The sequence below is a fragment of the Euprymna scolopes genome, chromosome 13 (genome assembly GCF_053919585.1).
Source record: "Euprymna scolopes isolate OS-2025 chromosome 13, ASM5391958v1, whole genome shotgun sequence".
Classification (NCBI taxonomy): Eukaryota; Metazoa; Mollusca; class Cephalopoda; order Sepiida; family Sepiolidae; genus Euprymna; species Euprymna scolopes.
Window position 1 is genome coordinate 105,602,587 of NC_136494.1, and position 18,840 is coordinate 105,621,426.

At 31.4% G+C, this 18,840-nt stretch overlaps 1 protein-coding gene across 4 annotated transcripts in view; it reads left to right on the top strand.

Moving 5' to 3' along the window:
* LOC145292141 (uncharacterized) overlaps positions 1-18,840 on the top strand; it is a 506,863-nt gene that overhangs the window by 197,092 nt on the left and 290,931 nt on the right. The window contains exon 2 of one of the 4 annotated variants that reach the window (XM_080138264.1): positions 1,748-1,777. The exons of the other annotated variants lie outside the window; for them this stretch is intronic. Coding sequence (XP_079994390.1) covers positions 1,748-1,777 — 30 coding nt within the window. The remainder of the gene's footprint in view (positions 1-1,747; positions 1,778-18,840) is intronic. 4 annotated transcript variants of the gene reach the window in all.

Consider the following 18,840-nt stretch of genomic DNA (forward strand, 5'->3'; position numbering starts at 1 on the left):
ATCATTTTTTTTTTTTTTTTTATGCAAAAATATTCTCAGCCATAGAAGATTCTTTTAAAACTGTTTCAGTTAACACAAATATCTGCAAGATAAAAATAATCAACATGATGAAATTGCAGCTATAAATGTTTCCTTTTGTCTATATTTAAATTTGACAGCTAAATTAATTCTTCTTCCTACATTTATTCTTTGAGTTGTGCAAGTGCATACCCAACAAGCATTTATGGAAATAAATCAGACTTTTATAGTTATTGATGGCTCACATAATCTTTGGTATAATGGTTAAGTGTCTGCTAATGGGCAAGGAGGTTGAGATTCAATATTTAGGTGAGTCATATCAATGACTAAAACATTTTACTTGATGCCACCTTGCTAATCATTTAGCATTATAAGGTGAGGATCAAGGGTAAGTGGATCGATAAAAAAAGTCATTTCCGTATAGTAACCAATAAAAAGGGCACCTTCATGTTGCCCTTGACTATGGTTGATCCATTTATTTTTTATATTCCCCATCTCTACTGATTAACACAAGCCCACTTCATACATTCTAAATCAGCAGTGACTGTCATGGTATAAGCATAAAGTCCAGTTTTAAATAAGTGGCACTAAGTCATGTGTCTGTAAATGAGTTGGGAAGTAGAAAAACTGAAAGTAAAGTGTTAAAGAATCCAGCAGAAGAAAGAATTATAGAGAAATGAGTTGGAAAAACTTAGGACAGGACATTAATAGTATGCATGGTGCTTCTGAAAAGTAGTAGGGCTGGTGTCGCAAATAATTTCAGTTTTGAACAAACTACAGTTTCCTCTTCATTCCTTTGAGTCTAATGCACTTTGCTGTCTTCAATAGGAATTTAAATCTGGACAGTAGGAAGAGAGAGAGTAGACTTCTATCATATAGCCATATTAAAAGAATGGATGAGTTCTTTTAGTAGAAGTAGAACAGTTGAGGTAGCAGGCTCAGTTCAGAGAAAAGCCAAGGAAAACGTTGGAGGACATGATAAAAATGGATCTGAGAAATAGATCATAGATAGGTTAGTTTTGAAGTGAATTTCTGATAGCCGTCCAACACGGGCCAGCATGTAAAATGAACATTAAACTGGAGATTATGATAGAGTATGGTACAACAATAGCAAATTAAAACTGGCTAGTCAAAATTAAATTTTGATTTGCCAGCTTAAATGCTGTTTTGGGCTGATTTTAAAAATCCAAGAATTTTAAAAGTAAGATTAATTGCTTTCATAACTAAAAAAAAAAGTCTGATATTCATAAATAAATGCTTAGCGTAGTATATTATCAATAAAGACAAACACGAATTGGATTACATTTTTGAATTAGATGGATTGGTTTATTAACTGTTTGAACATGAGAATTCACTAAGTAATTGCAAAGCTTTCTTTTATTTTCCTCTGAATTTTGTAGCTGAGCATTTAAAGTGTCAAACTAAATGTCAAGATGATGTCCAATTGGGCTCAAGTTTTATCTCACCTGAAATGTTCCTTCTGCTTGGCTTTTTAAGATATATTGCACTCAAGATTTTAAAGTCCTTTAGTTTAGTTGATTTAACATTAAAATATTTTATTGAAGATCTTTAAAAGAAACAAAAAACACAAACAAAACCAACAATATGAATGTTCAAAGTAAACCAGCTGCTGTAAATAACTTATCGGTTGCTGTGTGATGGTACTGATGCCAGCTTTCCACCATTTATTACCGCGTTCTGCCTACAGCCATGTTTGAATTATTTCTAGGTTATTGCAGCTCTTTGGCAGACGTGCCAGGTAGGCCCAACCCTGCTCCTTCTCCATGTTTGTGTGATGTGCCGTGTTAGCGCTGAGAATGTGGCAAAGTTGTTGCTGTGGACTGGCATGATGATGATTATCATTATGATGAAACGAAACCTTTTTCATTCTCAGTAGGATGGTTGCACTGACTTGAACTTTGCAGTTATCTCCCCTCTTACTACTCAGTAGAAATAAGTCTCAATTGTATTTTTAATCTTATTTTACATATATCTTTAATGTAGGAGAGCATTTTCATTTTATTAGTGTCAGTCATTTTGGGGATAAAAATATTTTTGAATTGTTACAAGTTTATATGTTCACGTTAAGGAAAAAAAAAAAAAAAAAGACCATATTACAAAATGATTTCGCACTTGGCTTAAAAAATCCCCCCCCCCCTCAATTTTTATTTTTAAATATCAAATGACCATAATAATCAGTTGATATTTTGCATTTTAAAACATTTTTGAGTCTTACATTATGTTATATTGGAGACTGTCTTAATTACCTCCCTTATAGTATAACTCCTTAATATATCTATAATTATATATAATCTGCCTAATGCTATTAACAGTGCTACAAAAATAAATGAAAGTTTCTATGGTTATGTTCCTTTTTTACTATGGTATTATTCATTACCCATAAAAATTAAATCTAATGATAATTGGATTAAAAAGCAAAAGAAATAGTTTTAATTTTTATATTAATTTTCATAACATTAGTAGACTATGCAGAGATATTTTCTGCTTCTGTCTCTTATTATTAAAGGCTAATTGAGCTGTTACTGTTGATTTTGATCTATGTGGTTATTTGATATATCTTTTAAATATAACCATATGTTAAGTTTATGTTGAATTTTGTGAATCCTTCTGTAATATGGTTTCTGTTTATAAGAAAAAAAAAAGTTTCCTCGGATGGTTGCACTCATTTTCATAATTTTGCATTTAAAATTTTTTCTCTTTATTTATTGAATTTAATTGCTTATTTGAAATCAAGACGCAAAATTTTACCCATTGTTCACATAGATTAATTTTTGCTTTGATTAATACGAAAATATGAAAGATTCCTTCTATGTATATCTCCATCGTGTTTCACTTTCTAAATTATTTGATACAAGATATGATTGGCATGCATTGACCAAAACATTTTTAGCTCAAATGGAGAAACTTGAATTTTTCAGATTCATATGCCCGACTTAAAAAAAAATTTGTAGATTTGTCTTTTTTTTTAATCTTTGGATTACCATTAATTAAGCACCAAAGTTTAAGAGTATACAAATATTCGTTCAAATTTTAGTAAGGGGTTCAGTTTTTTATATGCAACATAAAATCGTTAAATAGATATAATTATGGTAAAATACTTTATTTCTGATAAGTCTTTATCTAAGATATCAGGGCTGTCATCAGATATGCCCTATGGGGGGGGGCATTTTTTTCTCTTCCCGCTGAACATTGCGCAAATGAGACCACTGAAAGGTTCAAAACGGCAATTGAAGCACATATTCCCACGTGGAAATTCAATAGTAAACCCTAATCTTCCCAATAGTTTACTTGTGCAGCTGCCATTGCTCAAAGGCAGCATGCATACTGCAGATTTAACTGAAATAAGTCCAGTACACACACAGAAGTATATAGAAGCTAGGAGTAATTGTAAGAAAGAAATAGCGATAGTTAAGAGAATACACTGAAACCACCAGAAAATGCATCGAAGCACAGGAATTAGGAATCTGTGATTTCTGGAAAATCTACAAGAGTGTAGTAAATAATGGGCAATCAACAATTTCCCCACTATCCAATCATGAGGGTTTTTGTGGTAGCCCTAGATATATGTAAGGCTTTTGACAGGGTTTGGCCTGATGGTCTTCTCAGGAAAATCAGATCATACAGTATTACTGGATGAATACTTAACATAATTAAATCCTTCTTAAATAAGAGAAAAATCTAGGTTGTCCTCAATGGTCCTACATTTAAACAATGATATAAATGCGGGTGTACGTCGGGTTTATTCTTGGACCTTTATTATTCCTCATCATAAATGACCTTCTCGATAAAATTATCTCCGAGGTGGGATATATTTTCTAATGATACCATGCTATATAACAAGCAATAGGAGAAAATAAATGAACACATATCTAAGATATTACACTCTATAACAGGCATGACAGGAAAACAAATGAACACATATCTAAAGAAATGGCAAAAACACTAGAGGATGATCTCCAATCTGTAGTGGAATGGGGACAAAAATGGATGGTCACATTCAATGCTGCCAAAACTAAGCTTGTTTCCTTCAATAATTACAAGAAACCTTCTCAACAATCAATAGCTATGGCTAAAGATACATTACCTGAAAGTACTTCATTCAAACTCCTAGGATTAACATTCACGGGGAACATGAGATGGAACATACATTGAGAGCATTGACAAGGCTGCTGCAAAGAAAGTGGGCTCTTTACTGCGTTAGAAAGTTACTTATGCCTGAAAGTATCCTGTACCTCTACAAAGCCACAATTCACCCATGTATGGAGTATTGTTGTCACATTTGGACTGGTACATCTGCTACTGGTCTCTCACTTCTGAACAGGGTTCAAAAGAGTCGCTCACTTGATAGGTCCTGAACTGTCATCTAAACTTCAACTGTCCCATCAATGAAATATCACATCCCTCTGGCTGTTCTATAATTATTTTAATGGTGGATGTTCCGATGAACTACAATCCCTTGTACCCCTTCAATGTAAATACCTCGGACAAACCCAACAAGTAGCTAAATCCCACCCCTACACAGTAGATATCCCTAGATGTAAGAAAGCCTTCTACTCTAATAGTTTCTTCCCCAGAACTGCTGAACTTTGGAACTTCCTTCCGGGTTCCTGCTTTCCCAATTGTACTGACATGCAGAAGTTAAAGTGTAATGTGAACAGACATCTAGCTGCTCAACTCCCTACATAGTACTCCTGCAACTTATGTCCCCAATAGTAGCCCCATACATCAAAGTGGCATTGTGCTTTGTTTGGGGCGAAATTCTAATAATTAAAAAAAAAAAAAAATATTCTGTTTGCAAAAGTCTATTTAATATTTTTTTTTAAAGTAGATTGGGAGAAGAGGAATTTTAAGCATCAACTTCAGGGGTATAATTTTGACTTTGAAACATTGAGAAATTTCTAAGAATCTAACAGAAACTTGTGTATTTTTTTATAATCTGAGAATGTTGGCCTTTCAATCAATATATTAGCTCGAAGATGAATATTTTGAGAGAAGCAGATGCATCGATATGTCTGACAACCGTTTTATTAAATTTATTGTAAATATAATTTAACTTTTTGGTCCATTTATTTATTTTCTATTTTTCACACACTTTAATAAATTCTATCTTTATCAGCAAAGAATTGGTTAAAACGTATGTTTGCAGTATTTTAAGAAATTGATTAAAAAAAAAAAAAGATAGCTTTTTATTTACTTTTTTAAAGGTAAAATTAATAGACTTACAGTTTTATATATTTTGTTAGGCCAACAAATGCTTCAGCCAAAAGTTATATCCATCGAATATGGTTGTTGAACCAAAAAAACAAAAAATCGTTCCAGCAAGAATTTAAAAAATCTTGCTGAGCCATCAAAGAAATTTGGTTCATTTTTTGACCTTTGGATGTTTTTTGATTACTGCCTCCTTCAGTAAGTTGAGTTAGGAATGGTATTTAGAGTAAATCATTCAAAGTTCATATGAGAGAATCCAATCTAATTATATATGCAGCATTACTTGCCTTCAATTCCAGGCAGTATCTCCTTCGAAAAATAGGAGGAACAAGGCTTATTGCATGGCATGTGTGGCTCTCTCACATACATGTGAGAAAATTCAAAGAAAACTTGTAATGTATTTTTGCGAATTGGCCTTGTGTATGTGGGTTATATATATATATATATATATATATATATATATATATATATTTTATAAAGAACTTGGCCCTCTGTCCCTCACACATATCTGATCTTGCATCATAACATTCCTTTGTTGGGAAGCAAGATTAGTAACTACATATCTTTGGATGGATATTTGTCTTTGGATAGATCATAATTTTGGTTATGAACTCTTAATAGTCATAGTTTATTATAGGCCAGTAGTTTGTTTTTGTTTTATTTCAATTATCTTGCAACTATGCATGAGATATTGTACAGGTATAGCATACATGTAGAAGGTTCTGTAAAAAAAAAATCTGTATGCTTTTAGACTCTACCACAGCCAACAGAAATATATAGAAACAAGAAAACTGGCAGCAGCATACAAGTAAAAAATAAGAATGCTCAAAGCCAGGAATCACTCTAACAGTGCCAGGTCCCCAGCAGTTAGTTTCAGCTTTCCGCAATCAAGCAAACTACAAAAAACCTACTCCACTGCCGATTGCCACTGACAAATAACATCCTACCTGAGATCCCAGCCTTCACGCTTCTTGGCTTAATATTCACAGGCAACTTAAATTGAAACGAATACATTGAGGACATTGCCAAGGCTATGGCAAAGAAGCTGAGCTCCCTCTACTCTGCTAGAAAATTACTCACACCAGGGAGTATCCTATCTTTACAAGACCACAGTTCACCATGTATAGAGTATTGTTGCCACATAACTTTAGTGGCGGGGGCAGGCATCTGAAAAGTGTTTAGTTATGTAGTGTCAATTTGTGAGGCATGTTTCCTATCAAAACAAGATTGGGTCATTGGTTGAGCTAATCTGATATGAAAAAAAAAAAATAGCAAAACAAGCGATGAAGCCACCACCATATCAAAGAACTGTCTAAGCAATTTGTTTCAAATTTTTCTGGCAAGCTAAACCAGTGATGCAGTCTTGCTTTAGTATGAAACAGGCTCTCACTTCAAAAGTGACACTACAGAAATGAATTATACAATAAACACACAAAATAGTTAACACCTGAGAACTTGTAAACAACAATTGAAAAAAAAACAACAACAAAAAACACATTGAAATTTTCTACTGGACATGACTGAGCTTTTAATGTGTAGAAAGTCGATTTTTTCCTGTCAAGTTGGCTATTATAGAATTTAAAAGCTTTATATGCTAATCTGTTTGATGACCCACTTGGGGTCCTTAATGTATGTTACCAGAAAATATGCTTACCCTTTATCTTTCTAAATTTCTTGCATTTATTCTAGAACAGCTGTTTCTCCCAATTATGTATTCCACAAAGGTGGCAGAGATTTTCACTTGCCTAAAACATATGTTCCTTACATTCATCTAGGAATTTCCTTAATAGAGATATCTTTGCTTAAATCCTCTTCATTATTTATTTTTTTAATTATTACTATTGCCTACATATTACACTGGTTTCATATAAAAGCAAAAAAAAATAAAATAATAAAATAAAAAAAATTAACCAATGAAATTACATGTGTCAAATTTTTATTTATGTCTATTTGAATGACAAGTACTTGAGTTAATTCAAAATTGATTGAGTGGAACCATCTGAATAAGCTTTTTTTTCTTTTCTTTTAATGAAGTAAGAAAAGTAATGAGTAATTCAAAGTGATGTTTTGGATCTATGATATGCCCCTCTTCAATAAATAAATAAATAAATAAATAAAACGGAACGAAGAGAATAAAAATTTTTTTTTTCTTTTCTAGCCTATCATTTCAGGGTGCTTTTTGTATCAAAGATCCAAAATTTTTATTTCACTATTTTGTTTGTTTTCAATTTGTTTTCCGTATCCATTTTGATAGATCACAAAATGTTTGATTTACACTTTTTTTTTTCATTAATTAAAAAAAAAAAAAAAAAAAAATTATCTCAAATTTCATTTGAAACGATTTAACTTTCCCAATTTCAAGGTGTTTTCACGTTTTATCCTTAGCCTCACCTGATTGACCTTTAATTTTTATTTTTTTAAAATATATATTTTGCATTTTGCATGTCTCTAGTCATATCTACTGACGTAACACTTTGTTATAAGAAAATCTAGAAATTCATTTAATCCTTTTTAAGTTATCACAATATAAATATGACCTACCGTGCCACTGCCATCTAAATGAACTCTGGAGCATGGCTGCAAAATTGACAATGACTGTTAGAATGAATGTAACACATTGCTTGGGTCAATGTGGTATGTGAGCTGACAAATTTAGGATACACCTATTATCAGTTTTGCTCTAGTCGGAGTCTTTTGGTGTACTACTCTAAACAATGACATTAAGTGGACACTGGGAATCACTTCGGTGATCCCATGTCGATGGGAAGTGATCAGATATAATGACCGTCTTAGTATATAAAGCAACAAGCTGCAGCGAGCCTCTCTGTCTTCCCAGCAATATCACTGCAACTGCATCAGCTCCAGGAATTGTCGCACTGATGGTAAAAAAGACAAAACTAGCGAAGCCCACGAACTGATGGACTGATATAATGTTGGTCACGTTATTATTGAAATCTCCTGCATCATATTGCTCTTCAGTTCAAGCTGATAGAACCTTGCAAAATATTGGTGTGGTTTGAATGCGTATTAATTGCCAGTGTGTACAACTACCTATAAATGATCCGTTTGGCTATTAGGAATGTACAAACGTTTATCACAGATTTAGCTTTTTTTTTTCTTTCTTTTTTTTTTCTTTTCTTAGTAGAAAGCCACTGCTTATCAAGGCCCAAGTCCACTCTAGTTGCAATTACTGTGGGACAACACTGATGATTGGTAATTGTGGAACTTGGGTACGGTTTGATTATTTAAGAGGATGGCTCAACAAGAACTTATATTATCTTGAAAACAACCATGTTAAAGTCGGCTGGGAAACAATCCCAAAGTATTGTGTTCCTCAGATGGACAGTTCTAGGAAAGAAACTTTGCTCATTGAATTTCCATTTAGTTTTCAGCACTGATCGAGAATTGACAGTTGTTGTAGTTAGATGAGTATTTGTTGCAAATGTTTTGCAAGACTATAGATTGAAGCTCAGTCGAGCACCTGCCATAAAAGTAATGATAAAGCAAAGATAGACTCACAACATCTCTTTTGTGAGAAAGACGACATAGGGAGATGAAAGGGTCCTCCCCTGCTAGATTTCGTAGATGGTTTTGTAGCCAGTGAACTAAAAGTAAGAATTTACTTTAATTTTAGTTAAAACAATAGCTAACATATGTTGAACTCTTGACTACTCCTTAATCCTTATCTTCTTGATTAATTATGTAACTGACTCCTGATTATAATACTCGGTTTATTTGGTTATTTATAGATTCAAATAAGTCAACAGTAATTGTTTGAACTGAATATTACAAGAATGAACACAGAAGTGGTTTATTATATAAACCATTTCTTTTGGTATACTAAGGTGTCATCACTTACCAAAAGCCACTTGTGGATAAGGGTTAATGAATTGTATTGATCTTTTATTCTTAGGTTTTGATATGACTTTTTGGATCATCCTATAGACAAACACAATTGTCAAAGGTTCCCTAAAGCTAAAGCACTGTTAAGATTCATTAGCACCTGTAGCTTCATTTTCACCAGCATGTTTTCTGTCCTTTAGGTCTGCCCTTGTTACAGCACTTTCCTATTGAAAGGCCTCATACCAACCATGTTGGAATTTGAAAGAAACAAAACAAGAGTGGATATTAAGTTACGCCTATCCAATCTTCATGTTTAGTGGAAAAAAAATAAAAAAAAATGCCTCGTTTCAAATTTAAGTGTGACACACCGAGGGATAGATGAAGCCTCCTGTAGAGATGTGTGGGTGCTTGTGCATTGTGCAGTTCACAGACCATGCTATTTTTTAGATAGGATTTTCAAGTTAAATTTTTGCAGTAGCTTTTGTTTATTAAATTCTTAAGTGGAAGTACAAAATATAATTAAAAAAAATTTTTTTTTTTTTTTTAGAAGGGCTTATTTCAGCATGATCTGTGGACTGCACAAGTACTGATGTGTAGACAAATTTAAAAGATGCCATTTAAAACATGAGAAAGCATAACAGACAGAACCTCTTTTAAGAATGCTTGGGCGAATCTTAAATAAGATGCATCCATTCAATCTGCACACTTAGCAACAAAAATGCTTTTCAAACTGAAGCTGACAGGCCAACAATCTGACTGATACAAAGACAGATAAAATGTCTTTGACGTGCCCAAAACCTCTCATCCTCTAATGTTACTATACTGATTTAGATTATTTGGGTTCATCGGACTACTGTTCTCATCTTTAGTGTCATTTTCACATTTTGGTCGATGTAACCTCCAACCTTAAAGTCCACAAGAACCTGTGGCGCAGTAGTTAGAACACTTAGAAAAATCAATGGTAAAAGTGACCTTCTCCTGAAGGTTCAGTTCTCAATGTGGGTGACCGAAAAATAACACTGCGAATTTCTTAGGATCTCCATCCAATCATGGCTGACAGAACAAGAGTATTCTATTACCATGATGTGAATAAAGGGTTCCGTTCAAAATTTTGTACAAATTCCCAAGTTCAACAAGATACACCTGGGGAAGGTCGCCGGTTATATCGACCGAAACGTTGTGAAAATGACAGTAAAGATGAGAACAGTAGTCCGATGAATCCAAATAATACAAATAACCAATCCTCATCTCAAAAATTCAGAAACGTATACTGATTTAAATATGATAAAATTGTCGATGCTAATTCCTCTCCTATTAGAAATAAAAAGATTTCCTAAGGCAAATTTCAGTCGTGTTTCAGTTTGACTCTCGTGATTTCATTCCATAGAAATCTCCAATTATTTTGGTGTTGGTTGGTTTTATGATGCGTCTTCTCTTTAAAGAAGTTGCTTTAGAGGAGACACATTTATAAAATAGTTTTTTATAAGTTATTTCTGTTTTTGCTTAGTTCTGGTCGAATGTTTCTCGAACTTGTCTTGATAAGATTTCAAATTTTCTATCATTAGTATCATCATCGTCATTATTAGTTCCAGGGTGACTACGCTCAGTTCAGCGGAATCTCTCTTCGCATCTATTGATACTAAAGAAATTTAGCTATACTCGTTGCCATACTCACCATGCTAAGCTGTAGATTGTCGAGCTGGTGTTGACTGTTTTCTTTCACCTAGATTTGTTGCCAACCAAGGCTTACGAGTCTAGATTATCTTAGAATTTCACTTGAATAGAAAGTGATTCCCTAGTAATACCTTTGACAAAGGGTAGTAGTAGTGAAACGATGCAATAGTCTCCAATAGAACTCGTAACATTAATATCTAATAGCAAAGATGTGAAAATCTCGTCCTCTACCAGCTATGGGTGAAATTGTTAGGTAGGCAGCAGTCTAAAGCTTTGGTTGGGCATTTAGTGTAGGAGAAGGAATTTGCCAATCAGAATATTGTTTACAAAATTTGCTTTTATATTAGTTGTCAATTTGATATAGTGAGTAAATTCTACAGATATGACGACATTCGTATACAAAATTTGTCTAAGTTTTGTGCCCTCCAAATTTTTTTTTTTATCCATTCTTGTTTTCCATATTCAGTGCATGTGTCAACTAGGCCTATACGTTTGTTTCTTGACCCACTCAAAAGAAAATCTTTTTTTTTCTTTGTCTTTATAACATTCACTTAACAAAGGAAGAGAAATGTTTTATTTTTATTAATAAATACCGGGTAATCTATGTTGTCATTGTTATGATTGACAAATTTGCTTGATCTCGCATTTCATAGGTTTATACCAAAAATTCCAGCATAAAAACTGTATCCAGTTTCTAACTTGCAGAAAGAGGGTGCTGAGAACTTTGGTACATACCTTTTTACTTATTGAACATAATAAATGGGATATTTATTTGCAGACGGTTATCCTCATCTTCATAGTTGCTGTTTCATGATGTTTCGACCTTCTTCTGGCCTTCATCAGATGGTTAACCGCAATGAGATAGAAATGCTGAGTCACCTAACTGTATCCTCAGCAATTACTGTCTTCCATAGTTATTGTCGCCTCACCACGTTTTGGTCAACTAATCCTCTGGCTGGTTTTGGGCAGGATTGAAACTGCTGTCTTCAGACAATGCTCAACAGGAACCATAGAGATTCAACGCCTGTACCACGTGCCCCCCCCTCCCCGAACAACTATGGAATGCAGTGATTATTGAGACTTAAGAGACTCAACATTCCTCTTCCATCGTGGTTAACCACCTAACAAAGGCCAAAGGAATAGTTGGCCGAAACGTGGTGAAACTACAACTATAAAGATAAGGATAACAGTCTACAAATAAAAAAATAAATAAATATACAAATTACTCATATCAAAAGATTCCAATAATAAAATAATATAATAAATGGGATATTGTGGGTTTTTCTTTTTTTGTTTGTTTTCCTGTATTTTCTCTCACGTTCAGTTAATTCCTCTACCTTTCTTTCCGCATGTGCGTGCGCACACACACACACACACATACAACCCACTGCCCCCTCTTTTATTTATAAATTATTCTTTTTAGCACTTTGTTTATATATTTTTTTTTGATTTTTCAATTTTTGCTTTTGGAATTAAAATTTCCAAAATTGTTGATGTATTTTTGTATACAGAGAATAAATAATTTAAAGGGGGTTATCTTTACATTTTAAGGACACATGATATACCGCCGAGGAGCGGGTCTGCCATGACATAGTAGTAAAATGTAAATATAAACACCTTTTCATTATTTATTATTGTAGTTCTTGCCCAGAATTTCTCTTATGTTAAAAAAACAAAAATAAAGAAGAATCTGTAGGATTTATGTAACGATAATGAAACAAAAAAATATTATATTCCAAAAATTACATAAATTGATTTATTTTTATAAATAAAATTATTTTTAAGCTATTAATGGGAATTAGTAGGTATTACAAATCTCACAAGTTTGAATTATTGAGTTATCTCCCATTTTTTTTTTTTTTTTTTAATAGATAGTTTTCAAAAAGACAGACAAGACGGATGCTCTTCAGTTACTCATAAAATTTGATTTTCTTATTTAAAAATAAAACTAATTGATCAATTTTTAGAATGTGCTTTTTTTTTCACCGCTATGCACATCAGATATATATTTTTGTTTTATAATATAGAAGGAATTCTGTACAAGAACCATGGTTATAAAACTCTATCTGAAATGATATTGAGCACTTTTTGCAAGATCTGCTGTCTTGGTTTGACTCTGTTCTGATTCCAAGAAGTTGATTTTTTTTTTTTTTTTTTTTTTTTTATTTATTTTATATTTATTTTTGTTATAATGATAATAAATATGGCTGAACACAAATTATTTATAAAGCTCTTTCTGGAAAGATCTTTAGCCCTTAATATGTTCAATGTCTGCTTTCTTGATTTAGTTCAGTTTTGAAATTCATATCTGAATGACCGCTTTTGAGGGAGGGTTGATTTATTTTTATTTATTTATTTATTTTTTTATTGTTGATCAATTTCAATCGGTCTCTTTATTTTGAAAATTATTTTTATTTCAAAGTAAAAAAAAAAAAAGAAAGAATTGGCTTATATTTAATTTCAACTTTTTGTTGCCGCCATTTTTTGGTCGTCCCATATTTTATTTCAACTCGGTGCAACTGTCTTAATTCCATACACAGCATGATTGGTGATGTCCAAATTTTTTTTTTTTTTTTTTTTTTTTTTTTTTGTGTTTAAAAAAGAAAAGATTAATTTGAAAGTTCATCCATTGCAAATTTGATTATCCCTTTCTTCCACCATTTTGTTTTATAATTTATCCCCCCCCCAACACTGTACTTTTTTTGTGTGCCGATTATCTGTCTTGTTATTTGTCTTCAGTTTTCTTTTGTTCATACTTATCTTTTTCTTAGACGCATGATATTCTGATTCGTTAAAATTAACGATCATTTAACTTGAGTTTTCAATTTTTTATTTGTCGTTTTTTTTTTTTATCATTAAAGTAATTAACTGCCGTCATCACGACAACAAACGCTCTATGCACGTTTCATTATCATCTCTTAATTTCTGTTGATTTGAGTGAAGTTCTTAAATGAAAAATTTCATTTAGCATAAAGTGAAAAAAAAACGTTTTTAGCAGATTGAAAAATAAAATGTTAAAATATTAAAACGAAAGGTAATTTTCGTGAAACAAAGATGTAAGTGTACAAGAAAGCTGTAGCCATGTAGACTATCGCACTGTTGAAGTGACGTGATGTACGCACAAAAACAGACAAACGAAGGTTTTGTTGATTTTATAAATCTTTGTAAAACTTTATTTTTCAAAATATGAACTTGATGTTTGATATAACCAGGATGGTAAATATCTTTGATAATTTCGAGAATAATGTCTCTTTTTCCAAAAGAAAACAAACTGAAAAAATACTGTAAAAATAATAAGAAAAAAAAAATTCTTTTACCCCCCCCCCTCTTTTTTTCTTTTTGTGAAAAATAGATATATGAACATTTATAAAATCAGCAATACTTTTCATTCGTTTGTCTGTTTTTGTTGCAATTGTCACATCATTTCAGTACTCTGGTATTCTACATTGCTACAGCCTTCTTATACACTTACGTATTTGTTTGCATTTAAATTGTAACCTCCAATCAACTTTGTTTTTTTCCCTCCTAACTTGGGAAGCTTTAAGTTCAAAAAGATCCATCCGAAGTTTTATATTGACCAAAAAGTTTGTAAATATAACAAATATTGATTTGTTTAAACAATCATTCATTTTATCCTTGCCTCTCATGAGAAATATAACCTTCTGGGTATCAGGTTTTTATTAGCCATTCGTTCCCTTTTACTGAAAATATGTTTTCTTTCATTCATTCCTTTTCTGAGATTTTTTTTCTACATAGAATTGTCTAACATATGAAGGCTGATAGATTTCTTTGCTAAATTCAATCTGTCATTACCAGCGAGTATCTGGTTGGTGCAGATCATTTTGAATGGTTCAACACTGTTTGCTAGGTTCATTGTATTTGCAGATTGGTATGTCATCACCCGGCAAGATCATTAGGGTCACGTTTTCCATACAGCATCTGCTATACTCAAATGATTATCAAGCTAAATAAGACCCAAGTCGAAAAAGACTGCTGACCTTATACATTTCTTATATTCCCCAGTCGAGGACAGATTCGACCTACTTTTATGTAGACCTCTAGCTGCGTTATTGTTTCCGTTGCACTTTTACATAAATTGGAACAGTGTTCAACTCTGAATAGAGAAGAGTATACTTTGTCGACTTGCCTTGAACTGTCGATGTTGTTACCATAATTATATCAAAATCAATAACAAATAATATTTCTTTAATAAAAATAAAACCAAGAATTATTAACCTGACAATTTATATAAAAAAAGTAAAAGTAAAAAAAAAATTCAGTAAAATTTTTTTAGATGCAAAATAAAAATGTTTTTTTCTTTTTAATTTTATTTCATATTATTTTGCCCCTTTGCAATCGATATATTATTTTAAACAGGAACGTCTGTTCATATGATCATTTTAATCCAAGAAGTAATTAAAACTTTTCTTTGTTCTCTGTCCAATATTTTTTTCGCTTTAAATTTGTTTATGCAGCAATAATCTTTTTTGCTAGTTACATTTGAATTAATCTGATTTGCCTAAAAAGAGAATAAAAAATCTACGTATTTTAAATCATTTTAGTCAACTTGGAGAGCCTGTTGAGAATTTAGAAATGAACCTTTTTATTTTGTCTACACGATTTATTAATTTTTATACTATTAGTTATTATCGCCTGTAGTAAGGATTGACCAATCAACTGCAAGAAGACGGTCATTTAGAACTGGTTGTTAACCAACACTCTGAAGTTCTACTATTAGGTGACCAAGTTTAAAAAAAAAAAAAAAATCTGCCTGAAAAAGGTTGGAGGCTATATTGTAACTAAACCAACCAAGCTAAGAATTGTAGTCCAAATAATACAAATTTTTCATCTTCATTTCAAAAGCTCAATAAGAAGAAAAAATATTTACAATAATAATTAAGAAATAAGTTATAATTAATAAATTAATCAATAAGGTATATATTATAAAGTAAAAAATTGGAATTAAATTCCAAATTTTTTACTTTTGCTCTGTTTTGAATATTGAGCTTTTTCATTTGGTTGGAATTATCTTATAAATATTGATATTAATGTTTATTTGAACTTGCAGTATTATACAATCTGTAATCTGAAATTATTTCTTAATTTCTCTTGATGTGTGTGTGTGTATGTATATATATATATATATATATATATATATATATATATATATATATATATATATATATATGAAAAACAATTCTGTTATGTTCCATATTCCAAGCTTTTATATTCATCTTATATTCATTCTTTCCAAAGTAATAAACTTCGGTACATTTTTACAGGCCTGTTTTGTTCATGACAACAATTAATATTTGTGTGTCAACATTGAATATTTTCTTCAGTGGACTTGCCAGAAAATCAAAGTTCTTAGAGAAAAATACATAATGATGTAATATGGAAAATTCATGAAGAAGCAGAGAAAACTTATTTCGCCTATTCTGTGGGTGGCCATGTTTGTTTTTTAAACTTATATATATATAATTGAGAAAACGTGTGTGTGTGGGTAATACCACACAAAATAGCTGTGAAGGGTTGGGGAGGATGAAAAGACTGAGGAGGGAGAGACTAATCAAGCTTCTGCAGAAAGCGTGCAGAGAAGACTGGGATCGTAGGGAGGCTTATTGTCATTCAAATCCCAGCGAGGGTCAATGGTTGCTACCAGCAAGAAATCAATGGCAAGTGAATGTTGCAATCATACTAAATCATTTGCAAAGGTTATCAAGAGAGGTGAAGTGTACTGGAAATCTCGTAAGATTCATTGTCACTCAGTTTTTAGGGAACACCTCCGGTTGTCAGGTCATCATCAGAGATTACTCACTATGTGCGAATTTCTAGTGAGTACAAATAACAATAATCATAGTAATACACAATTTTATTTATATTTGCTCTCTTATTTTCCACCTGATTAAACTATGCTCCCTTAAATTGCCATTACTTCTTGGTTGCAAAAATGTCTTTGTGAACAGATAATTTCCTATGCGGAAAGCAGTTTTATTCTTTTTATTCATTTCATCAGGTGTAACTAAATTTGGACAAGGTGGTTGGCTTTCTTTTTCATTTTTTATTTTTTTTCACCGCACATTAACAATTTTTTTTTTTTTTGTTTTTTCATGAATGCAAAGACAAATCAAGCAAATGCATTGAAAAGTCTTAAATGGCAGTCACTTTTGAATAATACCATTTATATATGATATGAAGTTGAGGGGGGGGGTCTGTTACCTCTTTTCAAATAAGTAGATTACCTGATGAAAACTTAATGTAGGTAAAAGATATGTTTGTGAAAACTATATTTTTATTTATTTATTTTTTTTTATTGTATTTTTCTTCAATCTTTTAATGTCATATTTTGCCCATTAGATATTAGTTTCTTTTTTTTCTGTTGTGTAGTAATCATTTCTTAGCTGGTTCACATGATGTCGTTGCCTTCTTCTCTTACTCTTCCACATTTTTCTCCTCCTACTCACGATTCCCTTATCCGTCACCTCTTATAATTTTTGGAATGAACAGATAAAAGAAATGTTTTGACCCCCTCCCCCCTCTCCGTTTGAATTTCCATACCTTCACCTCTTTTTAATTTTTTTTATACTTATATATTTCTTTTTTTCTTTGTGATATAAATTTGTACCAGTATCCTTATTCTGGTGACTTTTTTCATTACTAATGTATGTTTATAAAACTCATTCAAAACAATTTTATTTTTTGGAATTTTTTTAGATGAAGATTAATGATTTGATTTGTTTAATGTATTTGGACTACTATTCTCATCTTGATTGTTATAGTCACAACGTTCCGGCCGATGTAAGATATGATCGTCTTCAGTTGCATCTTTTCAAATTTGGTGATGCTCTAGTCGAACCCTGAGAATCTATACAAAATTTCAAACTGAATCTCAAGTTTGATTAAAAGATTCCAAAGTGAAAAAAGTATTGCTTGTGCATTATAAGTGGATATCTAAAAAGAAATAAAAACAGTGCATTTATGTAAAAACACTCGTACATATGTGCCATGTTGAAATTTGTAAAAATTCAAAAAATGATCTTGTATAGAATTTTTTTACAAAACATTTTCGAGCCACCATTTTCTAATTTGAGATGATGAAATTGAACTGAATGCAAGGGAGATAAGTCCCTTTGTAAAAACGAAATAGATGAAACCTTTTGGCATTATAAGAAACTTTTTAAGAACAAATATTGCACAAATATCAATATATTTAATAAGGAAATAAGATGTAACAATATATATATATATATATATATATATACACACACACACACACACACACACACACACACATATTGGCTGTTTTAGAATTAAATTTTTCTGGTTAAATTGATCAAGCCCCCCCCCCATTCTGAAAATTATTTTAAAATTATAAATACCATAAAACTGCATTATTCAATAAATTCTAATTATTTTTCATAATTTAAAAACATTTTTTGACGTGACACATAACTATACAATAGTGTTTTTATTTAAAATACATTTTAATTTTTTAAATATCTACTTATAATGCACAAGCGTCAAAATGCATATGAAGAAATCTGAATTTACATCAGCAGGAACGTTGAGAATTGTAGCCTGAATATTCCAAATAGTACACAAACCATTAAAAATAAGTTTATATAAAAAAAAAAATTTAAATGAATAAAAAAATTTGAAAACTTTATAAATCTTTTGATGGCATTTTAAAAAATAATTTTTTTAACACTTAAAAAAAAAATTCACATTTCCTGTAACTTGCACATATTTATTTGCAAATTTAAGATTTTCTCCATTGTAGGAAGTTAGATATTTTCACTGTATACTCTTCTTATATATGAGAAGTCACCGATGTAACCTTGTTTAAATTTAACTCCCAGATACTTAAAACTTTATGCATTTTATTGAAATAATTTTTATAAATTCCATCTAGTTTTGTTTTTAGCTTGTGTCTATAAATATTTTAATGCTTGTCAACATTTTAATGCCCTTTTTGTAAAATGAAATAGCATCTGTATTTAAAAAAAAAAATGTAACAAGTTTTATTGAATCATATCAGAAAAATATTAATCAAAGGTTATTGAGAAGAAATGCATT